The 18,695-nt window shown below is 36.8% G+C and overlaps 1 protein-coding gene across 2 annotated transcripts in view; it reads right to left on the reverse strand.

Annotated features, from left to right (window-relative positions):
* KIF6 (kinesin family member 6) overlaps positions 1-18,695 on the reverse strand; it is a 367,880-nt gene that overhangs the window by 272,258 nt on the left and 76,927 nt on the right. The window contains exon 4 of one of the 2 annotated variants that reach the window (XM_045543626.1): positions 9,349-9,496. The exons of the other annotated variant lie outside the window; for it this stretch is intronic. Coding sequence (XP_045399582.1) covers positions 9,349-9,496 — 148 coding nt within the window. The remainder of the gene's footprint in view (positions 1-9,348; positions 9,497-18,695) is intronic. 2 annotated transcript variants of the gene reach the window in all.

Here is an 18,695-nt window from a genome sequence, read left to right on the forward strand (position 1 = left end):
TAAAAATTTTGGTAGCAAAATAGTTTCCATTTTTAATCATTTTTTTTACTTTTCTAATATTCAAAATATTCTAAAGACATAAATAGATAACAATGACAGTGAGTTCAAGAGGACAGAAAATAGTTTAGATCAGTTAGGTAAGAGTGGACATTAATAGTTCACTGCTGGTACCTCACTCGTGGGTTAATTTCTCTGGCCCAAAGGGGCAAATCAGGGATATTTAGCTGTAGGTTAGAGAGAGATGTTTTCTGTGGGTCACTGCCAAAATATAATGACATAAGCATCAATGTAATGAGGCTAAACATCAAAGTGACTGATCCTAATCTCAGTTCTGCCAACAGACAAAACAGACCCATTCCCTCTGAGGTGTAATAGAGAATTTTTTCAGCTCTTGAGAAAGTTCAGTTTTCAATACAAAATATCCAATAATAGCACCTTCTTCTCATTCCTCCCAAAATACAAATGCTTCTATTTCTGCAAATATTATCATGCTTCTCACAAGAGGAGAATATGTTTGTGTCTTGTGGCAAAAAGTCTGGCAGGTTGGCAAAGTGGATGCTAACAGAGAAAATTTGCTTATGATCACCTTCCTGATTAAGTCTCACCCATATCCAAGACAATCCATTTAACAGGTGCTGTTCAAAGAGAGAGAGGACCAAGTTATAGCGACAGAGAAAAGAACAGCAGCCAGCAAATCAAAAGCTGGACTTCTACTCCAACCAGCTGTGAGCTCCTACCATGTCAGGCCTCAGTTTTCAAACTCATTAAAGTGAATATATTAGATAATGAATTTTGACGTGTTCTTCAGTTTAAAATTAGTGACTCTTTGGTCTAATAAAATGGCTCAAAATATCCAAATAAAGATACTACCATCTCATACAAACCAAATAATACATGAACAATTAAGGCAACTCTCAGCTATCGCATTACTAATAAAAACACTCAAGCTACAGCTGAGGTTTGTGTTCTGGTGCTCTGTGAAGGTGACAACATGGACTGAATTACTAAGCAAATTTCTCTCAAACAAATGCTACAAATTCTGCTGATACTTATCCTGATGAACAGCCTCTCCTATTGATTACATTAGTGTCCTAGTCTTTCATTTCAACATAATTCTTTGGGCTGTGGCTTGGTTTAGCATAGGTATCAGAGATTATGAACACTAGACAGACTGTAGTCTGGCTGTTAGTCTAATCCAGTGTTTCTAAAATATTCCATGAAATATAATACTCCTGGGAGAAATTGTTCCACAGTCAACATTCACACTCTTCCCTCTCTAGAGAGTTCCAGAGCACATTAAAGGCCCTGGGGGGTCCTTCAGCAACATTCTTAGGTCCTGTTTAAACCAAAGTATTTCTAAAATTCACCTGAACATATGTGAAATATCCCAGAGATTATGGTTTGAAATTTTAGCACACAATTCTGAGCTCTTCTTAGCATAAGGCATACTGGATCTACCATTTACAATGGAGTGATCCCACACCTTTATCCTCAGTTATTTCACCGTGAAAATGGGGAATATAGCCCTGATCTTGCATAGCTGCTGTGACAGATAAATAAGAGAAACAAGGCTCTATATTTAAAAGTTTACCAAAAATGTGTGGCCCAAAACAGGCATCAATGAATCATTATTGCTGCTGTTGGTATTATATTGCTGTTGTTATTGTTTTTATTATTATTTCTGGAAGTTTTCAAATGGAGAATTCAGTATGTGAATATAAAAGAAAAGGAAAAAAAAAAAAAAAACCAAAAAGACATCCAAAAGAAAAGCAAAAACGACATCCAACTTATATGTTTGTCTGCAGTGGAGAAACTCTCTTCTTCCAGAAATTAGAATAAATCATGAAAAGTCAGGAAAATGGCAGGTCTTCTGCCTTGGGATGATAGGTATAATGCTTTTGGCTCACCCAGCTTCTGCATTTTCTGGACTTTTGCTGGAATACACACTGAAAATTCACTGAGCTATGTGGCAAGCTACCTTTCCTTATTACTCCTTTTTAGTGTTTAGGATTGCCAGATTCTAATGTAACACACATGTTTCCTGCAGACAGTTTTTTTCTCCTGCCCTGAAACAAGTTTGAATTTCACAATACTCAAAAACAATGAGCAGGGATTTCTAAAATAAATGAAATCAATTTTCTTCTCTTAAATTCAATGAAATTATGCTCCTATCATAGGCATTTCAGGACCTAGCATGCACTAGGCTCTTACTTTATCTTGAAACAAAGACTTTGCAGAAGTCAAATGTTTCCTTTAAGAATTCTAGAGAGCTCCATGTGGCCCTCTAAGGGGGACCAATCAAGTGGGGACCTCTGAGTACCAGTCTGTATTTTTTCAGCTATACAATGTGAACAAACTTCATGATGCACTTCAAGTTGTCTGACTTACTGCACCACAGCTCAGTTTGATTATAATGAATGTGTTGTGCCCCATTGTGGAAATCTGTCTATTTACAAAGAGTTGCCTTGGCTATAAATGGGTCCAATGGGCTCTCTGCAAGTCTAGTAAGTTATTTAGGATTATTCAAAACGAAATGGGGTTTAGAGTAATATCAATGACAAACAAATCCAAAACAATGCATCTAATAAAGTATTTGGGAGACATTTAGACTTTTAGAGCTGTACTTTAGTAACTATCAATGAACTTTTTAAAGGGACAAAATGTATTTTCTATTAGGAGAGGATTTTTAAAATTCTGTTTAACTTAATTAGGGGAATTGGCTTCATTTGTACTAAGAGTTTCAAAGGAGTCTCTAAAATTGGTCAGGGATAATTTGGCCACATGCATATACATGGATATAATGGCTGTGGTAATAGCTATAATGTTTAGAGCATATACTGTGTGTCAGAAACTAGATGACATCTTTAAATATAGTATCTTCAGCCCCTCATGACAACTCTGTAAGACTGAGGCATTAGGCAACTGCTCCAAGGCCACATGCTGTAAGTAGTACACTTTCTTAGAACCAGGTCAGTTTGCACCAACTCCAATGATCTTTCCAAAACAATTGGCTTCCACATTAGGCCATGTCAATAAAAACTATATTTCTAGTTTGTGAAATGTGGGAACAAAAATAAAATAGGCAATGTCAGAAATAAATGGGTAAATGATTGTTGCTTCAATTTTAGTACTTGATATTGGTCTGTTCAGGAATTCTATTTCTTCCTGATTGAGCCTAGTGAGGCTGTGTGTTTCTAAGAATTTGACCATTTCCTCCACATTTTTAAGTTTATATGCATTGAGGTTTTCATAGTATTCATAGATGATATTTTGTATTTCTGTGGCATCAGTTGTAATTTCTCCTTTTTCATTCCTGATTGAGCTTATTAGAGTCCTTTCTTTTCTGCTTTTCATTAATCTAACAAGAAGCATGTCAATTTTATTTATCTTTTGAAAGAACCAACTTTTTTTTTATTAATCTTCCATATAGTTTTATTAATTGATTTCCTTGAGTTCTACTCTGATCTTTGTTATTTCTTTTCTTCTCCTGGGTTTGGGGTTGCTTTGCTCATCCTTTTCCAGTTCTTTTTTTTTTTTATTTCAGCTCATCATGGGGGTACATAAGTTCAAGTTATATACAATGTCCATGTCCTGCCCATCCCCCCGAGTCAGAGCCTCAAGCGTGTCCATTCACCAGACAGTTCGCCTGGCACTCACCATGTAGTCATACCTCCATCCCCTCCCCCCACCCCCCACCTCCCCGAGTCAGCACCCTCAAGCATGATCATTCCCCAGACGGTGTGCAACGCACTCATCATGTAGGCATACACCCAACCCCTCCCCCCACCCACCATCACAATCTGATATCTAATTGGTACTCTTCTCCGATGTGCATTTAGGTGATGATCAGGGAAACCAATTTTCTGGTGAGTACATGTGATGCTTGCTTTTCCATTCTTTGGATACATCACTTAATATAATGGGTTCCAATTCTCTCCAGGAGAACCAAAGAGATGTCGTATCACCGTTATCTCTTACAGCTGAGTAATACTCCATGGTATACATGTACCACAGTTTACTAATCCATTCGTGGATTGATGGGCATTTGGGTTGTTAGTTCTTTGAGACAATGCATTAGATTGTTTATTTGTGATCTTTCTGTCTTTTGGATGTAGGCATTTATGGATATAAATTTTCCTCTCAGGACTTCTTTAGTTGTGTTTCACAGATTTTGATAACTTGTGTCTCCTTTATCACTTAGTTAAAAGAATCTTTTGATTTCCATCTTAATTTCCTCCTTAATGCAATAATCATTCAGCAGAAGGTTGTTTAGTTTCCATGACTTTGTGTAGAGATGAGAGCTTCTGTTGGAGTTGATTTCTAATTTTATTCCACTGTGGTCTAAGAAGATGCATGATATAATTTCTATTTTTTTTAATTTGTTGAGACATGCTTTGTGGTCTAAGACATGGTCAATCTTATAGAATGTCCCATGAACTGATGAGAAAAACATATATTCAGTGTTTTTTGGGTAGAATGTTCTATAAATGTCAGTCAGGCCCATTTGTTCTAAGGTTCTGTTTAAGTCCATTGTTTCTTTGTTTATTTTTTGCTTGGAGGATCTGTCCTGTTCTGTCAGAAAGGTGTTGAAGTCTCCAGCTATTACAGTGTTGTTGTTTATCATTTTGTTTAGATCAAGTAGGATTTGCTTTATGAATCTGGGTGCACCTGAGTTAGGTGCATAAATATTTAGAATTGTTATGTCTTCTTATGGAATTGTACCCTTCACCATTATATAGTGTCCATTTTTGTCTTTCATTACTTTTGTTGACTTGAAGACTAAGTTATCTGAAGTCAGAACTGCTACTCCAGCTTTCTTTTGGCCTCCATTTGCATGAAATATTGTTTTCCATCCATCCACCTTGAGTATGAATGCATCCTTGTGGTTTAGGTGTGTTTCCTGAAGACAGCAGATACTTGGCTTATGTATATTTATCCATTTGGTCAGCCTATGTCTCTTTAGTGGGCAGTTCAAGACATTCACATTTATTGAAGGAATTGGTATGTAGGGCAGATTTCTGCTTATTGTATTCAGCTGAACTTTGTTGCTTTGTTTTCTCTCTGAGCCATTGTGGTACCTGGCCTTTGACCTTTAGCTTTTGGATGATTTTACATTGGTGAGTGTTTATTGTGCTGATACATGTGTAATACTGTTCTGAGTACTTCTTGGAGGCCAGGTCTTCTCTTGATGAATTCTCTCAGTCTTTGTTTGTCTGAGAAGGTCATTATTTCTCCTTTGTATAAGAAATGTAGTTTGGTGGGGTACAAGATTCTAGGCTGGGCATTATTCTGTTTGAGAAGAGTGAGACTGAGGCCCCAGTCTCTTCTGGCTTGTAAGGTCTCAGTTGAGAAGTCTGTAGTTAGTCTGATGGGTTCTCCTTTGTAGGTTACCTGCTTTCTTCACCTTACAGCTTGTAGGAGGGCCTCTTTCATTTTTATTTTGGCCAGTCTGATGACTATGCATCATGGTGTCTTCCTGTTTGAAGTGAATCTCCCAGGAGTTCTTTGAGCTTCTTGTACCTGAATATCTAGAAGTCCTGAACCAGATGGTTTCAAACCTGAATTTTCCCAGACCTACATAGAAGAACTGCTGCCTATCCTGCAGAAATTATTCCATAACATTGAGAAAGAAGGAATCCTCTCCTACACGTTTTATGAAGCCAACATCACCCTGATACTAAAACCAGGAAAGGATGCAACAAAAAAAGAAAACTACAGACCAATATCCCTTATGAATATACATGCAAAAACTCACAATAAAGTCCTAGCAAACTGAATTCAGGTGCTTATCAAAAAAAATAATCCATCACGACCAAGTGGGCTTCATCCCAGAGACGCAGGGATGGTTCAACATACACAAACCTATAAATGTAATTCACCACATAAATAGAAGCAAAAACAAAGACCATATGTACCTCTCAATAGATCCAGAAAAAGCATTTGACAGAATTCAGCACCCTTTTATGATAAGAACGTTTAACAAAATAGGCATAGAGGGGACTTACCAAAAAATGACAAAAGCCATATATGACAAACCCACAGCCAATATCATACTGGATGGGGAAAAATTGAAAGCATTCTTGCCTAGAACTGGAACCAGACAAGGTTGCCTTCTATCACCACTTCTATTCAACATAGTACTGGAAGTCCTAGCCAGAGCAATTGGACAAGAGAAGGAAATCAAGGGCATCCAAATGGGGACAGAAGAGATCAAACTATAACTGTTTGCTGATGATATGATCTTATACCTAGAAAACCCTAAAGATTCTGCCAAGAGAATCCTGGAATTGATAAACAAATTCAGCAAAGTCTCAGGTTACAAAATTAACATACAGAAATCAGTAGCATTCCTATATGCCAACAACAGTAAAACTGAGAACTAAATCAAAGACTTAGTACCCTTTACAAGAGCAACAAAGAAAATAAAATGAATATATTTAACTAAGGAGGAAAAAGACCTCTACAGGGAGAACTACAAAACACTGAGGAAGGAAATAGCAGAGAACGTAAACAGGTGGAAAACCATACCATGCTCACGGGTTGGCAGAATCAACATTGTTAAAATGTCTATATTACCCAAAGTGAACTACAGATTCAATGTAAACACTATTAAAATACCAACATCATTTTTTGCAGATCTGTAAAAAATAATTCTACGCTTCGTATGGAACCAGAGAAGACCCCATATAGAAAAAGCAATCCTAGGCAATAAAAACAAAATGGGAGGCATCAAATTACCAGACTTCAAACTGTACTACAAGGCTATAGTAATTAAAACAGCTTGGTACTGGCACAAGAACAGGGACATCAACCAGTGGAACAGAACTGAGAACCCAGATATAAAACCATCCTCATAGAGCCATCTGATCTTTGACAAAGCAGACAAAAACATACACTGGGGAAAAGAATCCTTATTCAATAAACGGAGCTGGGAAAACTGGATAGCCACATGTAGAAGACTGAAACAGGATCCACACCTTTCACCTTTCACAAAAATCAACTCACAGTGGGTAACAGACTTAAACCTAAGGTGTGAAACTATTAGAATTCTAGAAGAAAATGTTGGAAAAACTCTTACATACATTGGCCTAGGCAAAGAATTTATGAAGAAGACCCCAAAGGCAATCACAGCAACATCAAAAATAAATAAGTGGGACCTGATTCACATTAAAAGCTTCTGCACAGCCAAGGAAACTATCACAAGAGCAAACAGACAACCTACAGAATGGGAGAAAATATTTGCATGTTACATAACTGATAAAGGGCTGATAACTAGAATCTATATAGAACTCAGGAAAATCAGCAAGAAAAAAATCAAACAATCCTATCAAAAAGTGGGCAAAGAACACGAACAGAAACTTTTCAAAAGAAGACAGAATAATGGTGAATAAACATATGAAAAAATGTTCAACATCTCTAATCATCAGGGAAATGCAAATCAAAACCACAATGAGAAATCACTTATCCCCAGTGAGAATGGCTTTTGTCAAAAAGTCCCAAAACAATAAATATTGGCATGGATGTGGAGAGGTAGGAACACTCATACACTGCTGGTGGGACTGCAAACCAGTACAACCTCTGTGGAAAGTAATATGGAGATACCTCGAAGAGCTAAAAGTAGAACTAACATTTGATCCAGCAATTCCATTACTGGGCATCTACCCAAAGGAAAAAAGACATTCTATTAAAAAAAAAAAGACATCTGCACTTGAATGTATATAACAGCACAATTCACAATTGCAAAGATGTGGAAACAACCCAAATGCCCATCAATACATGAGTGGATTAATAAAATGTGGTATATGTATACCATGGAGTTCTACTCAGCCACAAAAAACAATGGTGATCTAGCACCTCTTGTATTATCCTGGATAGATCTGGAGGCCATTCTACTAAGTGAAGTATCACAAGAATGGAAAAATAAGTACCACATGTACTCACTGTCAAATTGGTATTAACTGATCAACACTTATGGGCACATATAGTAGCAACGTTTATCAGGTGTCAGGGAGGTGGGAGGGGAGGAGGGTTGGGTATATTCACACCTAATTGGTGTGGTGCACACCATCTGGAGGATGGACATGCTTGAAGCTCTGACTCTGGTGGGGCAAAGGCAATATATGTAACCTAAACATTTGTACCCCCATAACATCCTGAAATAAACAATAAAGAAATGAGTAAATGAAAAAAGTGGCTTTGGATTAAACATATATGCTATACTCAAGCCTTTCTCTTCTAAATTTTCTGGCATGAAAAGTTGGCATGTTTGAGCTAGTGAGAGATGAGCTGAACTAATGGATAATTGCTACTTTATGGATGGCAATTAGAATTATGCAGATCTCAGCAATTTCTTCTCATCTTTGCAACTCAAAGTATAAACACCATACAGTCAAGAAATTTTAGCATAATTGTCACATTGACCTAGTTAAGACATTTGTTTTATAGAATTAATATAACCAAGGAACTATTTCAACTAGTAGGGATACTGGATAGTCTTTGGTACAATTCAATCCCTATTTTCAGAGAAGGGAAAACTGAAACCAAGAGAAGTGAAGTGACTCATTATAGGGCATTTGTTTAAACACAACCAAAAAAATAAAGCCAGTCTGAGGTATAGAGGCTGTATATATATACATAACCGTAAAAAGGGGACTTTGGCATCAGACAGACCTGGAATAGAACTCCAGATCAGCTACTTACAAGATACGGACCCAGAGAAAAATATTTAACCTGAAGCTCAGTTTTCCCAACTATAAAATGTCAATAAAGATACCTACCTTGTTAGTTGCATTATATATTACATCAAAATCTGATAAAACAACTGGTACTCGGAGGCACTCAATAAATAATATATATATATAAAGCATAGATAGATAAAGAACTCCTCTTCATAGTAATATTAGTTACAATTTATGAATTTATACCTTGTTAAATTCCTGTGGGCTTTTATCAAAAATGTGAAAAGGTAACAATCATACTATCCTCATCAGTGCTTTAGTAGCTAAAAGAAACGTCTGTTTTGGCAAAAAGACATTCCTCAGTTTCTTAATGAGGAATATAAGATATTAGGTGGTAAAAGGTGTTATCTGCTCTTTGAACCTCCATGGGGGTATCAGAAGGAACTCCCCTTGAGTCTTTGTTGCAATTGGAGCCCTTTAATGAGAAGCACCTTCTTAATTTCCACTTCTCCAGCAAAACCCTAGCCTTTCTTTAAAGGTAAAGGCCAGAGTTATTATACAATAATACTTTCTCATTTAGATACAATATAATAAAATGTCATAATAAATTTTCTGCCCACAGTAAATTTTTGCTGACTATATCAAATACAAAATGGACTTAGTTTCATACCTTTTGTAACTGCTCAAAAATGTATGACAATGTCCGTGGGATAATGCCTCTGTCGCTGTAACGCTCTGCCCCACCTGTGATAGTGAATGTCTTCCCGCTGCCGGTTTGCCCATATGCAAAGATGGTACCATTGTAACCTGCCAGGACACTGCAATAAAGAAATGACACATTTTTAATATGAAAATGCCCGATTACATATGTATTAGTCCCTGTATTCTAATAACTACCTTATTAAACACTATTGAAAAGATATTTATAAGAAATTTATAGAAATATCTATATATGTGAAATTCATAGATAGAATTTACATTTTTATCCAGGAACATCACCATATCAACCCTTTTCTCTAAGAAAGGACATGTAATGGACTCAAAGGGAGTCCAGTCATCTTAAATATTTTCTTCATCTTTAGTATACTGGACTTGAATCAAAGAGTATGTTGAAAAAAAGTTTTGGGGAAAAAAAATACCTGTAATTTGGCAAATTGTCAACCTGACATGGTGAATACCTCACATGGTAAATACTCACACAGCAGCCATTCCCTAGAACACAGACACACACTCTACAGCTATGTACCTTGTAGTGTATTCCCTACTTAATACTCAGAACCAGCTGAAAATCCTCTAGGAATTCCCCTCCACTGTTTTCTTGGAAAGACTTTTTGTAGAAGATGCTCATCCATATGTGTTCTCCAGCTCTGCACAATAGCCCTTGATTGGATGGTGGTCTTAAGAACCCTAAATCTTCTCAGCCTTTGTAGACCACCACCTGTAATGTAGGTTTTTAATAATTTGCATGACATGATGCAAACATTCAAAAGTGGGTCTTTTATCTATGCTACATGGAACAGTAAACTTTTGCAGCTTTACTTTTTTTGTTGTTACAAGTGGCTCCTTGATTTCTGAGATGTTTTCATCAAACTAGCTATGATGTCAGCTAATGGTATCCACATTGTGAATGGGTTTTTCAACAGATGGTCCCTCTGAGATTACTGCTCACTATTCACATTAGGATTCCTGCTCTACTACTTCTGCTGAGATCCTGTCTACAGTTCTATGTTTTGTATGCTTCCATGCCCACATCATGTTGAGTGATCAATCATTATTATGCCCCTTTAAAACACACAGGTTTGGCTAGAGCTTATTCTGAAGCAGTCAGTTAAGTCCTTAGCACCTTACGCAGCTATTAAACTAACAACAATATCTTCTGCAACAAATCAATGCATCTTTTTCTATGTAGGTAGAAGTTGTTATTGGTGTTTATAAACTTAAAGGAATTAGTGCAGGGAGTGTGCAAAAATGTATTAGTATTGAGTGATTTACCTTTCTACTTTTGAGAAGCTTAATCGTTTTACTTTATGTATCTTCATATGGAGACAATATACTGTTGAAATTCTCAACTTTTAAGATGTTGAAACTACCATGATGAATTTAGGTGGATGATGATAGAATTTTTTTCCTCAACAGAATTTGTTACCAATGAAATAGCAATGTCCCAATAGCAATATCATTTGGATATATGTCATTAACTCTGCCATAAATGTTCTAGGTAAATGAGGTCTATAACTTTAACTATCATATTTTAAACATTTTATTGATTTTTGATAGAAAACTTTCTAAAATATATCAGACATTATCTATCTTTAAAAGCAAAGAGTACAGAGTACAAATTAATATTTTCATTTTGATATAGATATAGCCTATGCAAAGTGAATACTGTAGCACTGTGATCCCCAACCCCTGGACCGTGGATTGTTAGGGACTGGGCTGCAGAGCTCTGCCCCTCACCACCTCTATCCATGGAAAAATTGTCTTCCATGAAACTTAGGAACCTGGAAGCCACACAGCAGGAGGTGAGTGGCAGCAGGAGGTGAGAGGCAGGCAAGCAAGCAAAGCTTCGTCTGTATTTACAGCTGCTCCCTATCTCTCACTCTGCCTCCCCACCCCCCATCCCCACCCCACCTATAGAAACATTGTCTTCCATGAAACCAGTCCCTGGTGCCAAAAAGGTTGGGGACCACTTCTATAGCACACCACATTGCACCCACTATGCTATGTCTTCTTTTTTATACTTAAATCTTCTTTCCCACTGCCAGTTGTCCTAATATATCTACCTCTAACATGTGCTCCCCCTACCCCCATCTGTTGTGGGATGGAAAACCAAATGGCATAGCTTCATAGAACACTGGATAAAATAAAAAGAATATAGGCTCCACCTATGTATATTCCCATGGATATTTATTATACTGCCAAAATTAAAAATTTAAATAGAGAAATGTAAACAGGCAAAATTTATTTCCAGTTCCTTCTGTAGAGCCCCTATTCCAACTCAACCTTATGTACATTCTTCACTGGGCACTAGGCCTTTTCATGTTTCTAGTCTCATCTGTCCTAAGGGATAATACTAATTAAAAATAAACAAAGAGAAATAGTGGGGTAAGGATCTTTGAAAATCCATTCCTCCACAAGAACAATATCAATGGCAAAAATTGTCAAAATCAACTTTTTCAGAACTCTGGAAATTATCCAAAGGCTTACAACACTCCAAGTAGTGTTTATTCAAGGAAAACAGCTGAACTCAGTAGGAACAGTGAGCTTTGTGGGATTTTAACTTGAATATTCTCAGCTCCCCCTCCCCAGCTCCATGGTAGCCTTGAAAAACAATAGCCTTGAAACACAGGAGCTGTGAAAACCAGCAGCCTAGCAACCATCGAAGGGACCGATACAGGTTTGGAGCTCTTCAAAAAGCCCCATCTTCAAAGAATTGTCACTCTCTGACCTGTCTGGCAGCTCTCTGGAAAAGCCCCACTGATAGTACTTGTCTATGTTTGACCTGACTCAGAGCTCACTCAGTGAGAGCAGCCCTGTCCTCACAGTGTTTATGGAAAACAATCAGTGGCAAGTGTTTAACATCACAGCTGTCCAAGGCTGCAATACCAGTCAGGTAAACAAGAGGGTGACCAAAAACTTAAGAAGGAAAATCTGCGGAATAAGATGTCTATAAGAAGCTTTGTAGAGCTCTGACATATTCCTGGGCCTTTGGAAGGCCACACACATGTGCAAGGCTGTGTGTATACCCAGAAAAGACTTGAGAAGGGCATTATATCTCACCTCTGGCGTTGAGACTCTGCACAAACAGAAAGCGAGAAGACAGAGCTATAAACCTTCAGCGCACTGAAGGTATGCCTCGGCACACACACAGAGCCCCTTGTGTGGGGGCCTGGAAATTGATGGGGTCAAGACATTTAAGGAAATTTCTGTCCAATCATTAGCGGACCACAAAGCTAACTGAGCAGAGATTTCAGAGGCTGCACATGACAAAGATACAGACTTTACAGAATTAGTTCAGAAAAATCACTAAATAAACAAGCAGCAACAGCAACTACAATAACAAACAACAACAACAATAAACTGAGAAAATAGTCTTTTTTATAAATGATGCTTGGGCAACTGGATATCCACTTATAAAAGAATGGAGCTGAACCCCTAGCTCATACCATATATAAAAAATAACTCAAAACAAATCATGTACCTAATATAAGAGATAAAACTAAAAAAAGTCTTAGGAGTAGAGCTTCATGACTCAGATTAGGAATGGTTTCTTAAGTATGACATCAAAAACATAAATAGCCAAAGGCAAAAAAAATAAACTGGATTTCATTAAAATAAAAACATTTTTGTTGTTTCAAAGGACACAGTCAAGAAAGTGAAAGGACAACCCACAGAATGGAGATAATGTTTGTATTAATAATCATCTATCTGGCAAGGGACTTGTCATCATATCCATAATACATAACATATAAAGAACACTTACAACTTACAATAATAAAAAGACAACCCAATTAAAAAGTAGGCAAGGGATTTGAATAGACATTTCTCTAAAAAGATAAACAAAGGGCCAATAGCACATGAAAAGATGTTAACCTTCATTAGCCATTAAGGAAATGCAAATCAAAACCACAATGAGGTACCACTTCACACTCACTAGTATGGTTAAAATAAAAAAGACAGATAAGAAGCGTTGGTGAAAATAAAAAAAAAAAGAAGTGTTGGTGAGGATGTGGACAAATTGGAATATTCATACATTGTTGCTGAAATGCAAAATGGTATAGTTTCTTTGAAAAACAGTTTTGTAGCTTCCTAAAATGTAAATGTAGTGTTACCATATGACCCAGCCAGGTATATAGCCAGCAGTATTAAAAAAATGTCCACAGAAAAATTTATAATGAATGTTCACAGAAGCACTGTTCATAATGGCCAAAAAGTAGAAACAACCAAATGACCACCAACTGATGAGTAGATAAACAAAACATGTGATGTCCATTCCATGGGATATTTGGCAATGAAAAGAAATAAAGTATCAATACATGCTACAATATGGATAAAACTTGAAAACATTATGTTAAAGGAAAGAAGCCAATCACAAAAGGCCATATATTGTGCTTACATTTATAGAAAATGTCTAGAACAAGCAAATCCCACAGAGATAAGATGATTAGTGGTTGACAGGGGCCGAGAAAAAGGGGAAATAAGGAGTGATGGCTCATGGGTATAGTATGGGGCTTCTTTTTGGGGTAACGAAACTGTTCCAAAATTAAATAATAGTGATTGATGGTAGCACATTTGTACTAAAAGCTACTATATTATCTACTTTGAGAGATAATTTTTTGTATGTGAATAACGTCTCAACAAAGCTGTTATAATAATAAAATGGTAAAGAAGAATCTATACTAAGTTCTTAGTAATGAGATGTGTTTACCACCTTTTCAGTAGTATTTTTAAAGACAGAACGAGGGAATAGTAATTAATAAAATGAGTGAAAATCTAATAATAAACTTCAGCAATGCACCATGAGATGGACATTTTTGTTCAGAAATATTTCTGAACTTCCTAAAATCAACAATGCAGGCTACTGCTTAATCCATCTCAGCTAGAGACAGCCCTGATATGTAAATAAATCAACCCTTTATAAACCCAGAGTTTGATGATCCAATGAAATTTCCATTGCAGAAATCCTCTCCTTCCTTTTGCAAAATGCATATTCCCGAGAAGTTTAAATTATAAAGCTATTTTGTCATTTTTTATCTTTTAATATTTGCATGAATAAAACAAAAATAAAGCTTCTACCCTCTTGGAGATCATAAGCTGAAGTATTACTCCATACACATCAAAATTACGTTAGAAAAAATACAAATCATTTTAAAGTTTAGTTTTTCACTTTTATTACTCCTTATTTGTTTAGCTAGACTCCAAGTAGAAGACTGTTTGGACTATCTGCACATTTTGTTTACCCCCTGATGTGAAGGCTTTAAGAATCTCCTTATACAATATCTAAACAAAATTAACCAATAACAAATTATTATTGTAATGATGATCTAGTTCACTAAGTCAAAAAAGATATTAGCTGTAGTCCCTCAAATTCGAAGAGACAGCATAGTTGGAAAAAAAGAAACAAAGTCCAATAATAGGATCATGGATTTTATAATTGATGTCATGAGAGGTCTTCCAACTATTTTTTGCCCAACAGAAGAATCTCCTCCAAGGAGATTTTTCAGGTATTTCTGAAAAATAGTCATATAAACTATGCATAAACTGCTGGTTAATTCAGGACCAGGCTGAAATTAGAGAATCAGGTAGAGCTGACTTCATTTTTGAGAGGAGAGAGCAGGTGAGGTGGTACCTAAAAACATTAGAGTCTTAATTTAACGGTTTAGCTTTAGAAAAATTAAGAATCAAAGGAAAACACATATTTATATTTTTAAAAACTGTTTATAGAAATAAAGAAAATTACTCAGGAAACACAAATAAACCAAACTAAAAATAGAATTTTTTAAGCTAACAGAAATATGCTATCTTTATGTTTAACTTGAGTAAAAATCTTTGCTTAATGTCAACAAGACTAATCTGGAACAGAATAAAAATTAAGGTCTCCTATTTTAAATATACAGTTACTCCCTTACCCCAACTTGCCTTTCATACAGTTCTGAAAGTCCAAGTAGGTGAAATTCCATTATTTTGAAATCATCAGAATAGTTAATTTCTGTCCACTGTAGCCCCCTTTCTAGAATAAAGTCCTCCAGTCCTCATAAGCAGCCCCAAGCGGCGATATGGTGTAGCCCACTGTCTTCTGTAGAGGAACATGGCAAGTGACTCTTACCTGTTTCACTTTCAGAACACCTCAGAGTGCATAAATTTTGAAGAGCCATTTGAATCAAAAACAATAGCAACCCATAATTAACACAATTAAAACAACTCAGTTTTGCTATATATAAAAATAATCTTCTCATCTGTTAAGGCAAATCAACATGGCACTTGCAAAATTTCCAGCAAGCTTTGGTCATGGGGCATTGTCTATGCTGTAAAAGAGAAGGAAGGAAAAAAAAAGTGGAGAAGTCTACCCTTCTGGGGAATCTGAGAGAGTAGTAGACTTTGAGAGGTGTATTTTTCTGCCTGGAAAGCTTTCTTAGTCCCTATTCTTCTGGTAGTAGGCTCCCCACTTGCTTCTACATGCCCAGGAGGAGCAGGCAGGTGTGTGCGGTGCATGACTCAGGCCCGGCCAATCGCACCACCTCATCCCATCACCGTCCCCCCAGCCCCTGCCCTGTCTGTAACAGCTGATGTTCCAAGAGGCTGATGACATGCCTCAAGAAGGGCAAATAAGAGTGTCCTTGTATAGGTTTTGAGAAGGAAAAAAGCTTTCTCTTTGCTGGGGTCCCTGAACCATGGCTGCTAGAGGCCACATCCAATTCCCTTCTGCACAAGGAAGCAAGCCCAAGCAAAGGTCAGATGGGTGAAGGAATATGGCTGTGTCAGGCACCCAGTTCTAGTGAAGGCCCTGGTTTCTACATCACTCTCTTCAATTCTTTGAGCTAACCCAGTTATGTGAGCCAAGAAGTCTTGTTTTCTTGAGTTGGGATTCAGTTGTATGCAACCAAGAGTTATTTCTAACACAAAGTTTCCAGAGTAATCTGAAAGACATCTCTTGTCCATTGATTTAAACCAGGGATCTGAAGCCAGCAGTGAATCTAGCATACGGGAATGTTTAAACTTATCTAAATTGGAATGGCTTTTTATGGGACGTGTGTTCTCCAGTTTTCCATGGTCCCCAACACTCCCTAATGTCTTAGACTCAGCTGCTTCCAAAATGTATGTTACCTGCCACCACTTGAAGGCAGGGCTGTGTCACTGCACAGTAACACAATGCTAGTCACAGTGTAGTCCCTGTGAATGCCAGGGCTACTGCAGAGCTACACGGTGCACAGCTGTTCAGGGAGACGACTGAAAATCATGCCCTCTGGAAGTGTGCAACATGGAGGTCCTCCTTGAAGGCATTTGAGTTTAGTTCCCCTGGTATAGATTCTGCCCCTTCTGAAAGCATGTTCTGGCAAGACCATCCTAAGGTCATTTACAGCTTCACTTCTGTGACACATTGAGCTAGTTGTAAGTCCTGATAAAATGGTTCACATGACTAACTTTAGCCAACCTAAATCAAATCATTAGCTATTTTTTAGAAAAGAATAGCCAAGGCAAGAATATCCAGATTAGAAAGAGTTAACCTACACATCCAAAATATGTTTTTGTGAGAAAAATAAAACTGCAAATGTGGACTAAGTGGTAATTTATAAAACTGTGAGCATATTGGTTATTGGACTGGAGTTACAAAGAAGAGCCCACAGGCAAAATACAGCTAGCAGAGCATATTGTTTGGTCAGCATTGTCCTTTTTAAAAAAAATCACCTCAATCTGAATGGTTTTGGCCCACAGGACCTCTGTTCCCCAATTTAAGCACACATACTACTACTCCCTACGGCTCTCACTGGTTTACTTCAGATGAATTGCCCTCTATAGAACGTTAAGTTTTGCAACCTCTGGTATAAAGTGACTCAGTAAATGCTAAGAAAGTAACACTTTGATTTAAAAAAATATACACCAACAAAAAACTGAACTAAATATAAGCATCTTCCAGGTTTTAAAATATCATAAGCAGCCACCTCATATCATCAGCCACCCAAGAAAGAGAATGGATATCTCTCCCATCATTGTTCACATTTCATAAATTTTAAAATGTGGTAGAAAAACAAGAATATTGGTTCCTTCTACCAACACAGTCACATTGGCACAATCAGGACTCCCACCCTTGGATGTTTCACAAAACAGAATCAGCAGCTGCCTGTCTTGAATGATTTTCAAATTCTTCTCCTTGGTTTCAGGGGCTAAGCAAGGGGACCTCTTGAGCTTCCTTCCAGCTCTATGATTCTTGGAGTTTTATTCACAGTTTTGTCCCAGTTACTTCAAACCACACTTTGCAAGAGGCAAACACACCATGGGGTACATAATCCAAACAGTCTCTCTTGAAAGGATCTTCAAGATCTTAAGCATACTAAATGGGTTCACGTCCATAAGTTCATGGACCACATCCAGGCCAAAGTGCTCTCTAAATGAGGTTGTTTATTATTCCCCAAGTTTCTACAGAAACCATTTTGTCTAGTATTAATAATAAGCAGCTTAAAAATCTGGAAACATAACAAATGCATGAAACTTCAATAGGAGAAAATGACCCCTTCTGAATACAATTCAGTTCTGAAATACGTTTCAGTTTGAAATCCAGCATATACTATTAAAAAGCAAAGACTACATTTTTATCTTATTTATATTATGAAAAATACATTTACTGTAGCATTTCTGACATATATATTTTCCATGACTCTTGAGAATAAACACTTAGATTAATTAAATACAAAATCATTTTCAGATGACGATCTAAGGAGGCAACTAAAATGAAGAAATGAAGTTTTATACAATAATGTGGGAAAATCCATTGTCTATAGAAATTTATTTGGACAGAATCTTGCATAAAATCTAAACTGGTTACTTTAGGTTTCTTTTGTAGGGGTACAAAAGAAAATAGAAAATACTTTTTCCTAAAATTGTAACACTGAGTTCTCTTGTCAGTAAATCAATCAACCACATTTTTTAAAGCATCCATTATATTATACAAAAAGCCTAGTACTGTGTGCTATGTGAATTTACAGGAAAAAAAAAAGTTCTCAAGAAACTTGCAATGCAAGGTCAAACAAAATAATTAGCAAGATAAGCACCTTTAAATATATGAGCATGTGCCTATATTATGCCTATATAATCTTCTAATTTATACATTAATCTAGAACAAAAAAATCCCCAAATGGCTTGTTTATAAATGGGTTGGGAGAGTGATAAAGAATTTATAGAAAGTCCTCTACAAAGATTTCTCATTAGAAAGGTTAAGTGAGAAAATTGTATTTTCCTGGAGACTCCATCCTTTTCCTTGCAAATGTGAATGGAGCTCTGGGTCCTCCAGCCATTTGAGTA

This window comes from Lemur catta, chromosome 2 (genome assembly GCF_020740605.2).
Source record: "Lemur catta isolate mLemCat1 chromosome 2, mLemCat1.pri, whole genome shotgun sequence".
Lineage (NCBI taxonomy): Eukaryota > Metazoa > Chordata > Mammalia > Primates > Lemuridae > Lemur > Lemur catta.